This window comes from Sinocyclocheilus grahami, unplaced genomic scaffold (genome assembly GCF_001515645.1).
Source record: "Sinocyclocheilus grahami isolate Dianchi unplaced genomic scaffold, SAMN03320097.WGS_v1.1 scaffold674.1, whole genome shotgun sequence".
In the NCBI taxonomy this organism is placed as follows: Eukaryota; Metazoa; Chordata; class Actinopteri; order Cypriniformes; family Cyprinidae; genus Sinocyclocheilus; species Sinocyclocheilus grahami.
The window spans coordinates 882848-898933 of record NW_015505853.1 but is presented as its reverse complement, the minus strand read 5'-3'; the positions used below and the strand labels follow the sequence as shown (position 1 = coordinate 898933).

At 34.6% G+C, this 16086-nt stretch overlaps 1 protein-coding gene across 1 annotated transcript in view; it reads left to right on the top strand.

Moving 5' to 3' along the window:
- fut8b (fucosyltransferase 8b (alpha (1,6) fucosyltransferase)) overlaps positions 1 to 15483 on the top strand; it is a 111192-nt gene extending 95709 nt beyond the window's left edge. Inside the window, exons 6-10 of the mRNA XM_016242855.1 lie at positions 1122 to 1359; positions 9956 to 10202; positions 12110 to 12286; positions 13464 to 13614; positions 14759 to 15483. Coding sequence (XP_016098341.1) covers positions 1122 to 1359; positions 9956 to 10202; positions 12110 to 12286; positions 13464 to 13614; positions 14759 to 15088 — 1143 coding nt within the window. The 3' untranslated portion in view covers positions 15089 to 15483. The remainder of the gene's footprint in view (positions 1 to 1121; positions 1360 to 9955; positions 10203 to 12109; positions 12287 to 13463; positions 13615 to 14758) is intronic.
- Positions 15484 to 16086: the final 603 nt, after the last annotated feature.

Genomic DNA, 16086 nt, shown 5'->3' with positions numbered 1-16086 from the left:
GTGTGTGTGTGTGTGTTTGTGTGTGTGTGTGTGTGTTTGTGTTTGTGTGTGTGTGTGTGTGTGTGTTTGTGTTTGTGTGTGTGTGTGTGATTTCTGTACCATCACTGTACCGTAGTACCAGCACATTTTATTTGATATAATATTGAATATTTTATTTTGAATATTTCATTGAACTTATTTAATATTATTTGAATGAATCTAGTTAGCATTTAATACCATGGTATATATCAAATCCTCTCTGATGGCTGATTTCCATACCATCACAGTACGTTTTTTTAAGCGTATGCTGTTTTATGCTCAGGCAGCACTTTGAGGCTTTTTGAGATGAGAGTGCTTCTGCTGCTATAGCAAACCCTGTGTCAACACTATTGAATTTGGATTCACTAAAAAAAAAAACAGACAAATACACTAACTTGAAAGAGCCGCCAGACAATTCGATTATCGTAATTAATTTCCTCTAATGGCACAATAAAAATGAAAGAGCGTTTCTGAGGGGAAATATAGAGATCTAAAATCTTCCCCTGCTGGACACACAGAATCACTTTATCTCTGGAATAATATATAAATATGTATCATGATAACTGTTATTCCTGCCCAAACACCGAATGAAATATATGATCTAATACATCCAGTGAGCATCTCATGAAAGTCTTAAAATCCTCGGTCATTCTGTCTGTCTGTGTTTCTCTCTCTTGTCTCTTTGAGATCCTGCTTCCATGCAGTGAATGTGGTTTCATAATGAAGTCAGACAGCTCTTACTAGAGAATATGAACTCATCAGAGATTGTTGCATAAAACCTGAAAGCTTGCTCTGGAAACAAACGTTGCATCCTGCTGAAGGGATTGAGGAAAAATAGTCTTCTGAAGTTTAGCATTCATTTCAGAGTATTTCAGTCGGTAAAAATTCATTTAATCTAAAATGCGGTCATAATTTTAATTGCATATCTCATTTCTCTTCTTTGTATTTATTATTTTATTTAATTTTTCTATTTTATGTGATATACACATACTATATTGATACAAATTTATTTTATTTTATTTGTACACATGCTACGTTGGTACAACTTAATTGAATCTAAAATGCAGTCCTAATTGTAACTGCGCATGTTGTTTCTGGATCAGAACCCGCAGGACTGCAGTAAAGCTCGTAAGCTGGTGTGTAACATCAATAAGGGCTGTGGATACGGCTGTCAGCTCCATCACGTGGTTTACTGCTTCATGATCGCTTACGGCACGCAGAGAGTCCTGATCCTTGAGTCCCACAACTGGCGATACGCTCCCAAAGGCTGGGAGACGGTCTTCCGGTCCGTCAGCGACACCTGTACAGATCGATCCGGAGCCACGACCGGACACTGGTCAGGTGAGTGCGAATCCCACTGGATATGAGCAGATCTCAACATGAAAATGTGCCTGAAGTCAATATGACATTACACAGGGCTCTGTTTACTTTTCTATTAAGTATTATTATTATTATTATTATCAGTGCATGTTATTCTAAAGAAAAAATATATATATACTCTATATCACTTTAATTTTAGCTTACGTTTTAGTAACTTTCCTGTTTCTGTCATTTTTATTTTTTAAATATGTCAGTGTAGTTTTTATTTATTAGTTTTAGTTTTTTCACTTGAAGTTTAAAAAAAAAGTTAGTACATCAAGTTAAAATGCATGGAAATTAGGTTAAAATATATATAAAAATAAATGCAGGTTTTATTTATTGATTTATTTATTTTCAAATAATATTTGTTATTTCAAATAACAATGATAATGTAAATGTGAAGTGTTAATGTATTTATTGAATTTTTTTTTAAAGTTTAGTTTAGTTTACTTTTAGTTAACTATAATAACTGACAATTAAAAGTGACAATTTACCACCACTTCAAATTTGGCTTGTTCAAGTGGTGTTTTTAATGTTAGTTCTGCGGTTTTGAATCGAATAAAAAGAAAATAATTGTATGAGTCAAAATATAAACTATATAGACTATTCAATGGTCTCTTTTGCTCGCCAAGGCTACATTTATTTGATTAAAAATACAGTAAAAAGAGTAATATTGTATAATATTATTACCAATTAAGTTAATGTTTTTTTCTAGTTGAAAATTCACATGTGTCATGTGATCTTCAGAAATCATTCTAATATGCTGATTTGCTGCTCAAAAAACATTTCTGATTATTATCAAGGTTGAAAACAGTTGAGCTGCTTTATATTTCTATGGAAACTGAATTTTTTTCAGGATTCTTTGAATAGAAAGTTCAAAAGAACAGCATTAATTTAAAATCGAATTTTTTTATAACATAAATGTGTTTAATGTCACTTTTGGTTAATTTAATGCATCGTTGTTGAATAAAAAGTATTAATTATTTTTTTTTAAATCCTTTGAATGATAAGGTGCTTAAATAATAATTTTCTTCATTTACTACATAATGACTGTTGAATATAGAAACCATTTTTCATGATTTTCCAGCAAAACCAATATGACATTAGATTTTGCTTTAGTTTTGCAGTAACATCATTCTTGTCTCTAAATGTATTCATGTGTGCAGGTCTCCCTAATTAACACGTTTATCTGCGTTCTCTGATTGCGTTGATTTAATTTTTTTTTTTTTGCTTTCCTTATTCATTTCAATGCATTTTTAAATTAACTTGTGATCTGATTGTAATTGTTATTCTTTTTATGCCAATTAAGCACCACTTTATATGAAATGCGCTATATATCAGTTAAGCCAGGCCTGTATTTTTAATTTGTGCTTCAGCATTTTCTACTGTAAAACTCAGTCGTGTGAACTAGAGTCCACTTCTCTAATGCTCTTAATGCTAAATAGACAAAGTGTGAAGCTCTAGTACAAGATGGATATTTAAGTGTAATGAGGACATGTGAAAATTTCTTTGTGTCCTAATTATTACAGCCGAGGATCTGTCAAGGGAATAGATTATCTGAGGATTCTTGTCAAAACCCATTCTAGCCGCCAGAAAAAAGCGTAAAGAAGAGCTGTGAGTGCTCTTACAAAAGCCTGGGAACGGCTTGGGAGTTTTTTCTTAAATATTTCATGCTTTAGCTAATTAAAATTTCAAACATACTCCGATCACATGTGCACTTGCTCGTAGAAAGGCCGTAAAGCAGCCTCCGGCTGGCCACTGTTGTTGTGTGGTAATCGTTAGGGAGAGATTTAATGAGCTACTTGTCAGTTGGTTTGCGGTTGGTAACGGCCATAATTAGCAGACCCGTTGTAACTTGTTTTTTTAACAAACAATTAAAACAAAGCCGGTGTTTCTATGCAACACATTCTTCCACGGTTAATTTGTGGTTTATGTGTTTCTAAACTCAGTTCAAGTTCTCCTAGGTTAATCAGAACAATTTCATTCCTCTAATAAAGGTGTGACAGAAAAAAAAAGTGTGAGAGGAAAGTTCAGCCAAAAATCAACATGGTGTCATTATTTACTCGCTTTCATTGTTGTTCCAAACTTTATTTTTTGGCATAACACAAAAAGAGATGTTTAACAATGTTCACACTGCTATTTTTTTTTAATGAAAGTGAATGTGCACAGATTCTGCACAAAAAAGCATCATAAAAGTGTAATAGAAGTGTATAAAAGTGGTAATTCATTCATTCACTTTATTTATGGAGCACTTTACAACTGCACCTGCAGACCAAAGTGCTGTACAATCAAGAAACACTTCATTAAAACACACTAATTAAAACAACACACATCCTACTAACAACAAAGACTAGCCCACCCTCTCAAAGGTTAAAGACAAGAAGTAGTTTTTGACTTTTACTTTAAAAGCATTTAAAGATGAGACCTCTCTAAGTTCCTGAGGAAGACTATTCCAGAGCTTCGGCCCCGCAACAGCAAAGGCCTGATCCCCTTTTAACTTTAAATGAGTACGAGGGACAGTAAGCAATAACTTATTATTGGATCTTAGAGACCTAGGTGCTTGACAAACAGCAACAAGCTCAGACACGTAAGCAGGGGACATCCCATGCACTGCTTTAAAAACATACAAAAAAGTTTTATATTTTATCCTGTAGTTCACTGGTAGCCAATTGAGAGAAGCTAAAATAGGAGAGATATGATGACTTTCCTTAGCACCCACTAGCAGCCTAGCTGCTGCATTCTGAATTAATTGCAAGCGTGAAATAGTGGTCTGACAGGACTCCACATACAACACATTGCAATAATCCAGACGAGACAAAACAAAGGCATTAATAACCTTCTCTAAGTCTTTTCTTGACAGAATAGGCTTTAGTCGAGAAGATTAGACCTAATCTGGAAAAAAAAAGTCTTTACTCATTACTCGTTACTTTAGTCATTAATCTGCTTGTCAAATTTCAGCTCTGGGTCAAACACCACACCTAAGTTCCTTATTTGGTCACGGCAATAATCGGGCCATGAACCCAAATATGTGGACATATCTAAACATCCTCTGGCAGGGCCAACAAACATAATCTCAGTTTTACTCTGGTTCAGCTGAAGCAGATTTGAGTCATCTTAATCTCCTCTAGGCATGCAGATAGCAAATTAGAACCATTGTTCTCTCCCACTCTCATAGGTAAATATATCTGCGTATCATCCGCATACAAATGGTACGACATGCCGTATTTTTTAAAAATTGAACCCAGGGCCATCATATACAATGAAAATAATATAGGGCCAATAACAGAACCCTGGGGGACCCCACAAGTAACAGGCACTGCCGTTGAAACAAAGTTACCATACTTTACAGAGGATAATCTATGTGACAGATAAGACTTAAACCACTCTAAAACCGTCCCACAAATTCCAATTAAATGAGATAACCGCTTTATAAGAATCACATGGTCTATTGTGTCAAAAGCTGCACTTAAGTCCAATAAAATCAGAGCTGCCGCGTTAGCTGCATCTCTGATTATATAGAGGTCATTAACAACTCTTTAAAGTGCAGACTCAGTGCTGTGACCTGCCCTAAAACCGGACTGAAATTTGTCTAAGATCTCATACCTATTTAAAAATGACATTAACTGGGAATAAACCACCTTCTCTAAAATCTTTGATAGGCACGGTAGTTTTGAGATGGACCGATAATTCTTCAGTTCTAAAGGGTCTAAATTTGGCTTTTTAAGAAGTGGCTGAATAACCGCCTGCTTAAGGCCTGTTGGAACAACTCCATTATGAAGACTACTGTTAACAATAGAAGTAATACTCGGCCCAACAACATCAATCATCTCCTTAAGAAGACGTAAAGGAACCACATCGCAATCACCAGGTTTAGGCTTCAAACGCATAATGATGTCCATAACTTGTGCCAGAAACACCTGCTCAAAGAGTTCAAAACTCCTTACACAAGCTGGTGATATCACAAACTCAACTGAAGACGTAGGCAGACTAGTTCTAATCTTTTCTACTTTTTCCACAAAAAATGTCAGAAACATTACACATACCTCCAATGAGGGGGTCAAGGTAGAACATCCATTCGGATTGAGAAGTCTATTAATTGTTGAAAAAAGGGCTGCAGGGGCATTATAATTCTGTGCAATGACACTCGAGAAATAATTTTGCCTTGCAGTTCTCACAGCAGCCTGATAGTCTGAAAAACACTGCCTCATAAATTGAAGTGAAACCTGTACCTTATTCTTTCTCCATTTCCGTCAGCCTTCCTGCATTCCTGCCTCAGAGAACTAGTATAGTTGTTAAGCCATGGAGTTGGATTAAGTTTAGGTTTCTTAACTTTATATGGGGCAAAGATATCGGAGCAAACAGAATTGAACAATATCAACAGCTCATCTGGGCCCACAGAAGGAGAAGGAGACTCAATCACATTCACAAATGAAGAGGAGTTATATACCTCAGAAAATTCTACTGCCATGGATGAAGTAATAAGACGAGAACAAAACACACCTGACTGTGGCAAAACTGGTTTGCATGGCATAATAACATAAACAATTACAGGCATGTGATCAGACAGACCATAATTTAAAACATCTATATTACAAATAGGAAGGCCCAGAGATAAGACCAAGTCCAAAATATGGCCTTACTCATGGGTTGGATTTGAAATAAACTGCGTGAAATTAAAAGAGTCCACCAGCTGTAAAAACTCAGAGACCATAGGCTTATTTGGACAACACACATGAATATTGAAGTCCCCAAGAATTAAAATGTTATCACAACTTGGCACAATATGTGATAAAAACTCTGAAAACTGCTGAATAAAGTCCTTGTTATATTTCGGTGGTCTATAGACCAACACACCCAGAACAGATAAATAAGTGTTTCAAACCTATTTCTGCTTTTTTCTGTAAAATTCCAAGTTGAGCACAAACTTAAATCAAATTTGAGAGCTGAGAATAATGACTTTTGGGTTTGTTCATCACAAAAGCTATCGTATGGCTTCAGAAGACTACACTGGGGGGGGGAAATCAGTGTAGAAACAGTTTTCATTCAGAAATTGCTATTAAATTTCACAAATAATTATGAAGAAATGGCAAATAATGTTGAAATTGTATGGTAGAAAGACTGAAATCTAAAAAAATATATATATGTTTTTTATGCATTTTGACAGTATGGAAAAGGGCAGCATTAAAACTGTTAACATAACATAACATTAACTAATAACTAAATAAATAGAGTAATTATTAAAGGTGTAAAATAAAATAAACTGAAATCATAATAAAAAAAATTCAGCTAGTTGCCAAGGCAACATTTCTCATTTGAATCTATTTGATATACTAAAATGACTAAAACTAAAATAGAAAAAAAAAATTAAGCTATATAGACGCTAATAAAAAAACTATAAAAAAATGACAGAAACACAACAAAATTACTAAAACTTTAAAATTAAAATAAAAGTAGAAAATATAAAAAAGAAGTGATTTGAAAATGTTAATTAAAAACTACTAAAAATGAAAAGAAATTCTAAATCTTTAGCTAAAATTAAAATAAAAATGGAAAATATAAAACTAAAAATGTATTTAAAATATTAATAAAGACTATAGAAGTATCTTAGTGATGCTAAAATAACACTGCAGCCTGAGGGTGAGTGAATGAGTTGTATTTTTATGAGCTCTCCCTTTAAAAATGGTTTATCCACTGAATAAACATCCACAGCTCCTGCTGCTTTCTTGGCCTGTCTCTTTTTGTCTGTGTGTGTTCCTCTGGAGGGTGTTTGTGAAAGGACTGCGGGTAAGTGACCTGTTTAATCTGACGTGTGCAGACTTCTGCCCCGAGACTAGTCCCAGTCATTCCAGCACCAGGGAGAGTCAGTTTGTTTGTGCACGAGAGCTGAAACGGGTCACCTTGGCACGAGAAACCCGGCGACTTTTGAAGAAACTCGTCTGTGGAATGCTTTGGGAATATTTCTGCAGATCAAAGTCTCTCTGGTTTCCTCTCGTGCTCTTGTCCTTCCTCTGCCCCACGTAACGCAAACAGCACCATTAAATCTAATCAGTCTTTATTTCTCAGGGGTGACTTTGTATCGTCACACATAAAGCATGCAACGCTTTAATGCAGTTAAACGCTACAGAACACATCTGCATCAAACATTTATGAGAAACTTGCCACAGGTCGAGCGTTTATGTGCGGTTAGTGCAGGGAAATCCACTGAAATGCAGGAAACGCAAGCTGAAAACATCGTTTTCCAGTAAAAATACTTAAACATTCTTACTTGAGAAGCAAAATGCCAGAAGATATTAAGTCTTGTTTCTGAAAAATGTATTGTATCAAAATGCAGTGAGTTTTTAATTAAAACAAGAATAAAATAGCTGCCAGTGGGGTCAGTAAAATAAACAGATTTTTCTTGTTTTATATCTTTTCCTGTTTTAATATCTTCAATATAATATGTTTATATATATATATATATATATATATGTACATACAAATATACAGTGGGGCAAATAAGTATTTGATACACTGCTGATTTTTCAAGTTTTCCCACTTGGTCTTCTTTGATTCGGTCTCTCACAGTTGAGGTGTACCTACGATGAAAATTACAGATCTCTCCATTCTTTGTAAGTGGGAAAACTTGAAAAATCGGCAGTGTATCAAATACTTATTTGCCCCACTGTATATATTTGTAGTGAACTAAAACAAGAAATATCTGCCAATGGGATCAGAAAAATAAAGGTGAAACAAGATTATTTTTCTGATTCTTTTGGCAGATATTTTGCTTGTTTTAAGCAAAAAATCTTTTTGTATTTTTTTTTTCAGTACAAATATCTTAACATTCTTAAAACAAGATACTTTTACTTAAGAAGTCAAATGACTACGTATTATGTCTCTTATTTTCTGAAAAATGGTACCATTTTTCAGAAAGTAGACAAAAAAAAAAGAATTCAGTAGTAAACCAATAATATTTTTGACCCCCTCTTGCTGAAATTTTGTCATGTTTTAAGCAAGATGATCTTGATACATTATTAGTAAACAGTAAATAATATCTTCATTCATTTTGCTTCTCAAGTAAATGCATCTTGATTTAAGAACATTTGAATATTTGTACTGGGAAAACATGACAAATAATACTGAAGAAGAATTTTTACTACATTTGTCTACCATAAACAGCTTACAGTTAATGCTGTATCACATGACAGAAGAATTCAGCACAAAAGCATGTTTGTGACCCTATTTTTCATTATTTAGCAGCAGTGTTGGTGTTGTTTTGAGCACAGGTGCATGCAGACAGATGCTGATAAAAGTGAGCGATTGTCTTCAGGTGCAGCTGCTGCCTTCTTGTTAAAAAACATGAGTTTTCTCATGCAAATTGGACATTTTCTTTGTTTTTACCTCGACTATGCATTGCGAATTGGTTGTGCCTTAAAAGATGGTCTGTTGTTTAACATTTGCATGCATCTTGAAATGGTGATAAATGGGTTGAGTGAGCAGTGCCAGGTTGAGCTGCTTGATGCTAATGCTGCGGCTCTCGTCCAAATTCTGTTGAGCTTCCTACCTTGAAAGCATCATTGGCAATGCAGTGTTCCACATAGTAGGCAGCTAAATGCTTTGTTTTGGACATTTTGGCAGCGCAGTATATTATTCAACAAAGGTTTGATACACAGATGTTTCATCCAATTAAAAATGAACCGTTTCACCCAGTATATATCGTTTTACCCTGTTAGCAAAATGAACATGATGTCATCTTTTACTCACCCTCATATGAAAGCCTGTATCCACTATCGGATAAAAAGAAAATTGTAATTGAATTTTGTTTCACGCAATTCTGAGTTTGGAATTTATTTGAGAAACATACCATAATTTTCAAGTTGTGCACAAACGTAAATAAGATTAGGAAGCTGAGAAGAATGATTTTTGGGTCTGTTTGTCACACAAAACTATCGTATGGCTTCAGAAGACTATAGAAAACAAATATTCTAAAATTCAAATTTATATATTTTTATAATTTTTAATGCATTTTTGGAGCTTGTCTACATCCATTGCTATTAATTTACATTGTATGGAAAATGACAGCACAGACAAGACATTTCAAACTCTTTTATTTCTGCTATTTTTGGTCAAATGAAAATGAATGAGACTGTTAAGTTTTGAAAAGAAAAACACCATATAATTACACAAAAGTGGTCTATATGATTTGTGTGCTATTTACAAGTGTTTTCAGGTCATATGTTAATTTTGTTTGTGGAAATGACCATAATTTTGACTTTTTTAAGTTTCAAGTTGTTTAGTTTAAAATCATTCTAATATGCTGATTTGCTGCTCAAGAAAAAATAAAAAGAGAAACCTGTGATCCACTACCATTCAAAAGTTTAGGGCAAATAAAATAAAGAAAATAAAAATAACAAAGCTGCAAATATGCATTGAAAAACATTTAGAAATCTTAATTATTCCAGTTAATTATTCTTTATTATGACCATTAGTGTATGTATTTGTGTGTTGGTTAGGATGCTAGAAAAGATTTGAAACAAAGTCAACATCTTATATAATTGAATTAAATGTTAAAATGTTGCTATAATATGTTTTTCTACAGGTGAGGCTCACGACCGGGACGTTCAGGTGGTGGAGCTGCCCATCGTAGACAGTCTTCACCCCAGACCTCCGTACCTTCCGCTCGCTATCCCAGAAGACCTTGCGCCCCGGCTGCAGCGTCTCCACGGCGACCCGTCCGTCTGGTGGGTGTCTCAGTTCGTCAAGTACCTGGTCCGTCCTCAGGCCTGGCTGGAGAAGGAGATCCAGGAGACCTGTGTCAAACTGGGCTTTAAACACCCCATCATTGGGTCTGTATATCTCTTATTTGTCTTCTCACATTTCTTTCCGTGTGAGTGTGTGTGTCTGTGTGTGTCTGTGTGTGTCTGTGTGTGTGTGTGTGTGTGTGTGTGTGTGTGTGTGTGTGTGTGTGTGTGTGTGTGTGTGTGTGTGTGTGTGTGTGTGTGTGTGTGTGTTTTCTGCCCCCATGGTGGGTGGGTGTTACGCTGATAAAACACTGTGAGATAAAGATGACACACGATAATGAGAATGAACATGACTCACAATCACAATGAGAATAAATGAGAATGAAATTATTGCAGCCCCGTAGGAAGCACCATTGTCTCTTGACAGCACTGTGAAATGTAATAACCCAAATAATATAATAGAGTAAATCTATAGTGAAGCATAGAGATCAGCTGAAAAGAGAGAGATAGACAAGTACTGATATGTTTAGTGCATAAATACTTGATTTCTGCAGTTTCTGAAACATTGGATTTTGGTGCAAAAAATACGTTCTGAGACGTTTATTGTTTTGTTCATCGTGGCAATCTTCACAGACAAAACTTTTATGAATTTTGAAGCCTAAATGCAATTGCCAGAAGTAAAAATAAAATAAAACAAATATTTGTATAACTTTGAATGTGTTTCTGGAGCTTGGAGCTATTCACTTGAATTGTATGGCAAAGGGCAGCATGGAAAAGTAGTTGTTGTTTTTTTCTTCTTATCTTAACCTGTGTAAAATTCATCACCAAATAAGTCATGCCATGCTATGTTATGTTATGATGCATTTAAAAAAGGTTAGCATGCTAACCTTGGAAAATGCATGATGCAAAAGAGAAGTGTTTATTTTGACCATTTGTTGTTTTGGTTGCATTACATGATATGTGATATAGATCATTAAAAATGACTTTAATTTACATATTTTCATTTTTAAGACTACATAAGTGGCTCAAATGGTAGAGAATGGTGCTAGCAATGCCAAGGTCATGGGTTTGTTTCCTAGGGAATGCATGAACTGATCAAATTCCCAGCTTATTGTTGGGTTTGATAAATGCGTAAATACTGAATGCATAATGCATTTAGCAAACCAAAAAATAAATAAATGCATAAAAGTTCACAAATCATTTTTATCACTTTATTTAAGTGCATAAATGTATAAATCAATGCATTTGGCAGATGTTTTAATCCAAAGCAACTTACATCGCATTCAAGGTACACATTTGTGACCCTGGAGCACAAAAGCAGTGTTAAGTCGCTGGGGTATATTTGTAGCAATAGCCAACAATACATTGTATGGGTCAAAATTATAGATTTTTCTTTTATGCCAAAAATAATTTCGATATTAAGTAAAGATCATGTTCCATGAAGATATTTTGTAAATTTCCTACTGTAAATATATTAAAACTTAATTTTTGATTAGTAATATGCATTGCTAAAAACGTCATTTGGAAAACTTTAAAGGCGATTTTCTCAATATTTAGATTTTTTTGCACCCTCAGATTCCAGATTTTCAAATAGTTGTATCTCGACCAAATATTATCATATCACAACAAACCATACATCAATGGAAAGCTTATTTGTTCAGCTTTCAGATGATGTATAAATCTCAATTTCGAAAAATTGACCCTTATGACTGGTTTTGTGGTCCAGGGTCACATTTCATCAGTTCATGCACTCCCTGGGAATCAAACCCATGATCTTGGCATTGTGCTCTACTGTTTGTGTTACAGGTCTATAGTGGATTTCCATTGAGGCACTAAATAGAGCATGCAAAGCAGGTTAAACTATTCACACTGTCCTTCACACTTTACTAAAACTCAACTGAGCAAATCAACATGGCTACTACAAACTGCATTGAAGAAAACTTATATAACCTATCAGATAACAAATGGGAGGATAATCCTAATTGTTAACAGTTTGTGTCTCTGTCTTACAGCGTCCATGTCAGACGGACAGATAAAGTCGGGACGGAGGCCGCATTTCACCCAATAGAGGAGTACATGGTCCATGTGGAGGAACAGTTCCAGTACATGGCTCAACGTGGCCACGTGGATAAAAAACGAGTGTATTTGGCCACCGACGACCCCTCACTGTTACAGGAGGCAAAAACCAAGTGAGCTATGAGTCCTTAAAGGGTCATGAAATTACCCTTTTGAAAAAGGTTCAGGGAAAGACGGTGAGACAAACAGCACAAATGGCAACTGATCCAGTAGGTTTTGTTTCTCTCACAGTGCATGAGAGCATCAGAGGTTTCCTTAAAGGGTTAGTTCACCCAAAAATTAAAATTAGCTTGTGTTTTACTTACCCTCGAAGCATCCTAGGTGTATATGACTTCCTTCTTTCAGACGAATCCAGTCGGAGTTATATTAAAAATGGTCCTGGCTATTCCAAGCTCCATCATTGCAGTCAGCGGGTGTTGCTGTTGAACAGTCCACAAGTCGTCAAATAAAGCTTGCGCATTCATAATAAAACGTGCCGCAGACGGCTCTGTGGGATGAATAAAGGCCCCTGTAGCGAATCCATGAGTTTTTGTAAGAAAAATATCCATATTTCAAACGTAATAAACACTTTTCTCTCACTTCCGTTATCTGTCATACGCGGATCCGTTCCGGCAATGTGTTCTGCAATTCACCATTGCTTTCAGCAAAATTAAGAAATGTATTATCCATGATTTTAGACGCTCACGCTACATTACACAACTAAACATTTACTCAGTGATAGCCAGAATTTAATGCAGAGCCGTCATCAAAATTTCATGAAAATGAAAATGTATTTATAGATTAAATTATTTTTTAAAGATTATCATGAAAATTAAAAGGTTATTCTAATTTATTTATTATGTTTTTCTTTGGAATTGATTTGTTTATAATCATATATAAATTCAAATGTATAATTATAATAATGTTACATTTTATATATAATTATATAACGATAAAACATGTATCTGATGAGGCATTGATGTACTAAATGTATTTTGCACTATTTTCATTTTCTAGTTAAAAATCCTCATTGTCAACGTCAAAGACTTTGAAGAAGATTTTAAACCTGGAAGCCAAAAAAAAGTGAAAGAAAAAGCTCAAAATTCAACAGTTTTCTGCTACCATTAAAATTACGGATGTTAACATTGCCTTCTATGACGTGAAACTCTTAAAATCTCAAAAAGGAGTTTTGTGTTTAAAGACCCTTTAAAGTTCATGGGCACATCTTAAATTGGCCTCTTCTAATATTTAAAATTGAGTATTAGATTTAAAATGTAAAAAATGAAATGTAGTATTTTGTGTGTTTTTCAGGTACACAGATTATGAGTTCATCAGTGATAACTCCATCTCTTGGTCAGCGAGTTTACATAACCGATACACGGAGAATTCACTCAGAGGCGTCATCCTGGACATCCACTTCCTGTCCCAGACTGACTTCCTGGTTTGCACCTTCTCCTCACAGGTACATCCATAATTGTTTATTTTATCAGTAACATTTTATACAATAAGGTGTCATTTGTTAACATTACTGTACACTAGTAGTCATGAACGAACAATAAACAATATTTCTACAGTATTTTTAATCTAAATGTTACTTTCAACATTAACTAATAGTTCCTCTTCAGGAACTCGAGCTGCGTCGACAAACGCTAGGGGAACGCCTTCCGCGATCCACGCTCTGAATCGTATGTGAAATCAGTCCAATAGCTGAACGGGACGTCACGGCGGATGACGTCATGACCAGGAAGCTATAAAAGCACGTGCGGCGGAGCATACATATATACATATACAATTTGATTTCAGTTTTACCAGTAGTTTATTTCAGTACTTCAAGTTAAACTATATAAAAATTAGAAATGTTGCCTTGGCAACTGGCTAAAAATTGTATTTCATTTAACATTCATTTTATTTCAGGTAATGAAAAAATATTTAATGGTTTTAATTTCAGTTTTAGTTTTAAATAACCATAAAAGCCCTGCGCTGAGGCACAATGCAGTGATGCAATTTGAAGAGAAAATATGCTTAATTATTATTAAAATAATGTCAAAATTCAAAAAGAATGAATGGTATTAAAACAGGCCTCATGTTCATTTTTAAAGAACATTTTGTCATTTTAAAATCATCAGTTTGTAATTGCAGCAATGGTAGACCACTAATGGTACTAACACAACAACATAATTAATAAATGCTGTAAAAAAATATATATATATACAGTATATTGCTATAGTTACTTCATCTTTATGGAGCCCTGTGCATGACATGCATACAAAAATATATTTATTGTGGTTATAAATTAATAATTTGTTCCCTCGTTTTAGAAAATCGTGGCCACATTGAGCAAATTTTAATTAAAGACTAATTTAATTAAAACAAGGAAACAAAACAGTTCAAAATGGCCAAGATTATCTAAAATGAGAGAAAATATTCTTACATGTATTTATTTATTTATTTATTTATTTCCCCGCATGCCATGTGTGGGGCTCCATACATATTAGCTAATGCAATAACTAATGTTAACCTTATTGGAAAGAGTTGCCGCTTTACTTTGTCACTTCTTGTTTTTCCCGCCCAGCAGTTTTGTGAATTTGTTCTTCTGGTTTTATCAGGTGTGTCGTGTGGCGTATGAGATCATGCAGACTCTTCATCCGGACGCCTCGGCTTTCTTCCGTTCTTTGGATGACATCTACTACTTCGGTGGACAGAATGCGCACAACCAAATCGCCATCTACCCGCACCAGGCGCGCACAGCGGAGGACATCCCACTGGAGCCCGGAGACGTCATCGGAGTGGCTGGAAACCACTGGGACGGGTACTCTAAAGGGGTCAACCGCAAACTGGGACGCACTGGCCTCTATCCATCCTACAAAGTCAAGGAGAAGGTCGAGACAGTGAAGTATCCCACTTACCCCGAAGCAGACAAACTGCTGAGCTTATAGAACAACACACATTGATAATTAACGCACAGATGGCTGAACTTGCCATGCAGAGGATCGCTGGATAACAAATACTCAAAGACACGTGTGTGCGTGTGTGTATTTATAGGACGGATGCACCTTGCAGGTTTGTATAAATTGCATAAGGATCTCATGGACTGCTGTGGACATCAGAAGCCTTTCAAATGGCATTCAGATCAGCAGAAGCAAATGATAAAAAAAACATTTTTTTTAATTGTTTTAATGTTTTTTAAAATATTCTCTTGCCTTTTTTGTCACTTTGTCTATCCTCAAACTGGAGTGAATCTCACGGAGACTGTCATGCATAAATTGAGGTCACATTTCACCCACAAAATCAGCAGAAAAAGTAAGAAATTATATTTTGCATTAAGAAAATGAAGCCTATTTGAATATTTTGCATTGACATTTATTTTCATGAAGTAAAAAAAGAAGGTCTGCACTCTAAAGAAAATATTTATTCATTTAAAGCAGGGGATAAAATCTAATACAAACGTTTCAGCTTATTTTCATAAAAATAAAATTTCTTATTTTCATCTTATTTTCATAAAAATGGAAAGTTATTTGTTATTTTGTAATTTATTCATTTTAAGGTATTTTTTTATAATTTATTTAATTTATTATTAACATTTATGTTAGGTTTATATATGATTATATTAAGAAAATGTTTTTTCAAATTTTCATTTTTTATACTACCTTTTACTTAAGCTGATTTAAATTAATTAATTACTCTTCATGCAAAATGTAATTTCTTATTTCTTTCTTTTGATTTAGTGGTGAAATCTGATTCGTACCTGTCAGAATTCACTCATCACGCAGTGCTCTTAAGTTCTTTATCCGTCTTCAGTCTGTATGTGTGTGTTTATGTGTGCGTTCACACAAACTGTTTGTGCTCTTATTGATTGTGCATCCAAAGTGGTGCCTGAAATGAAAAGAAAAAGCATTGCAGAACTTCAATATATATATATATATATATATATATA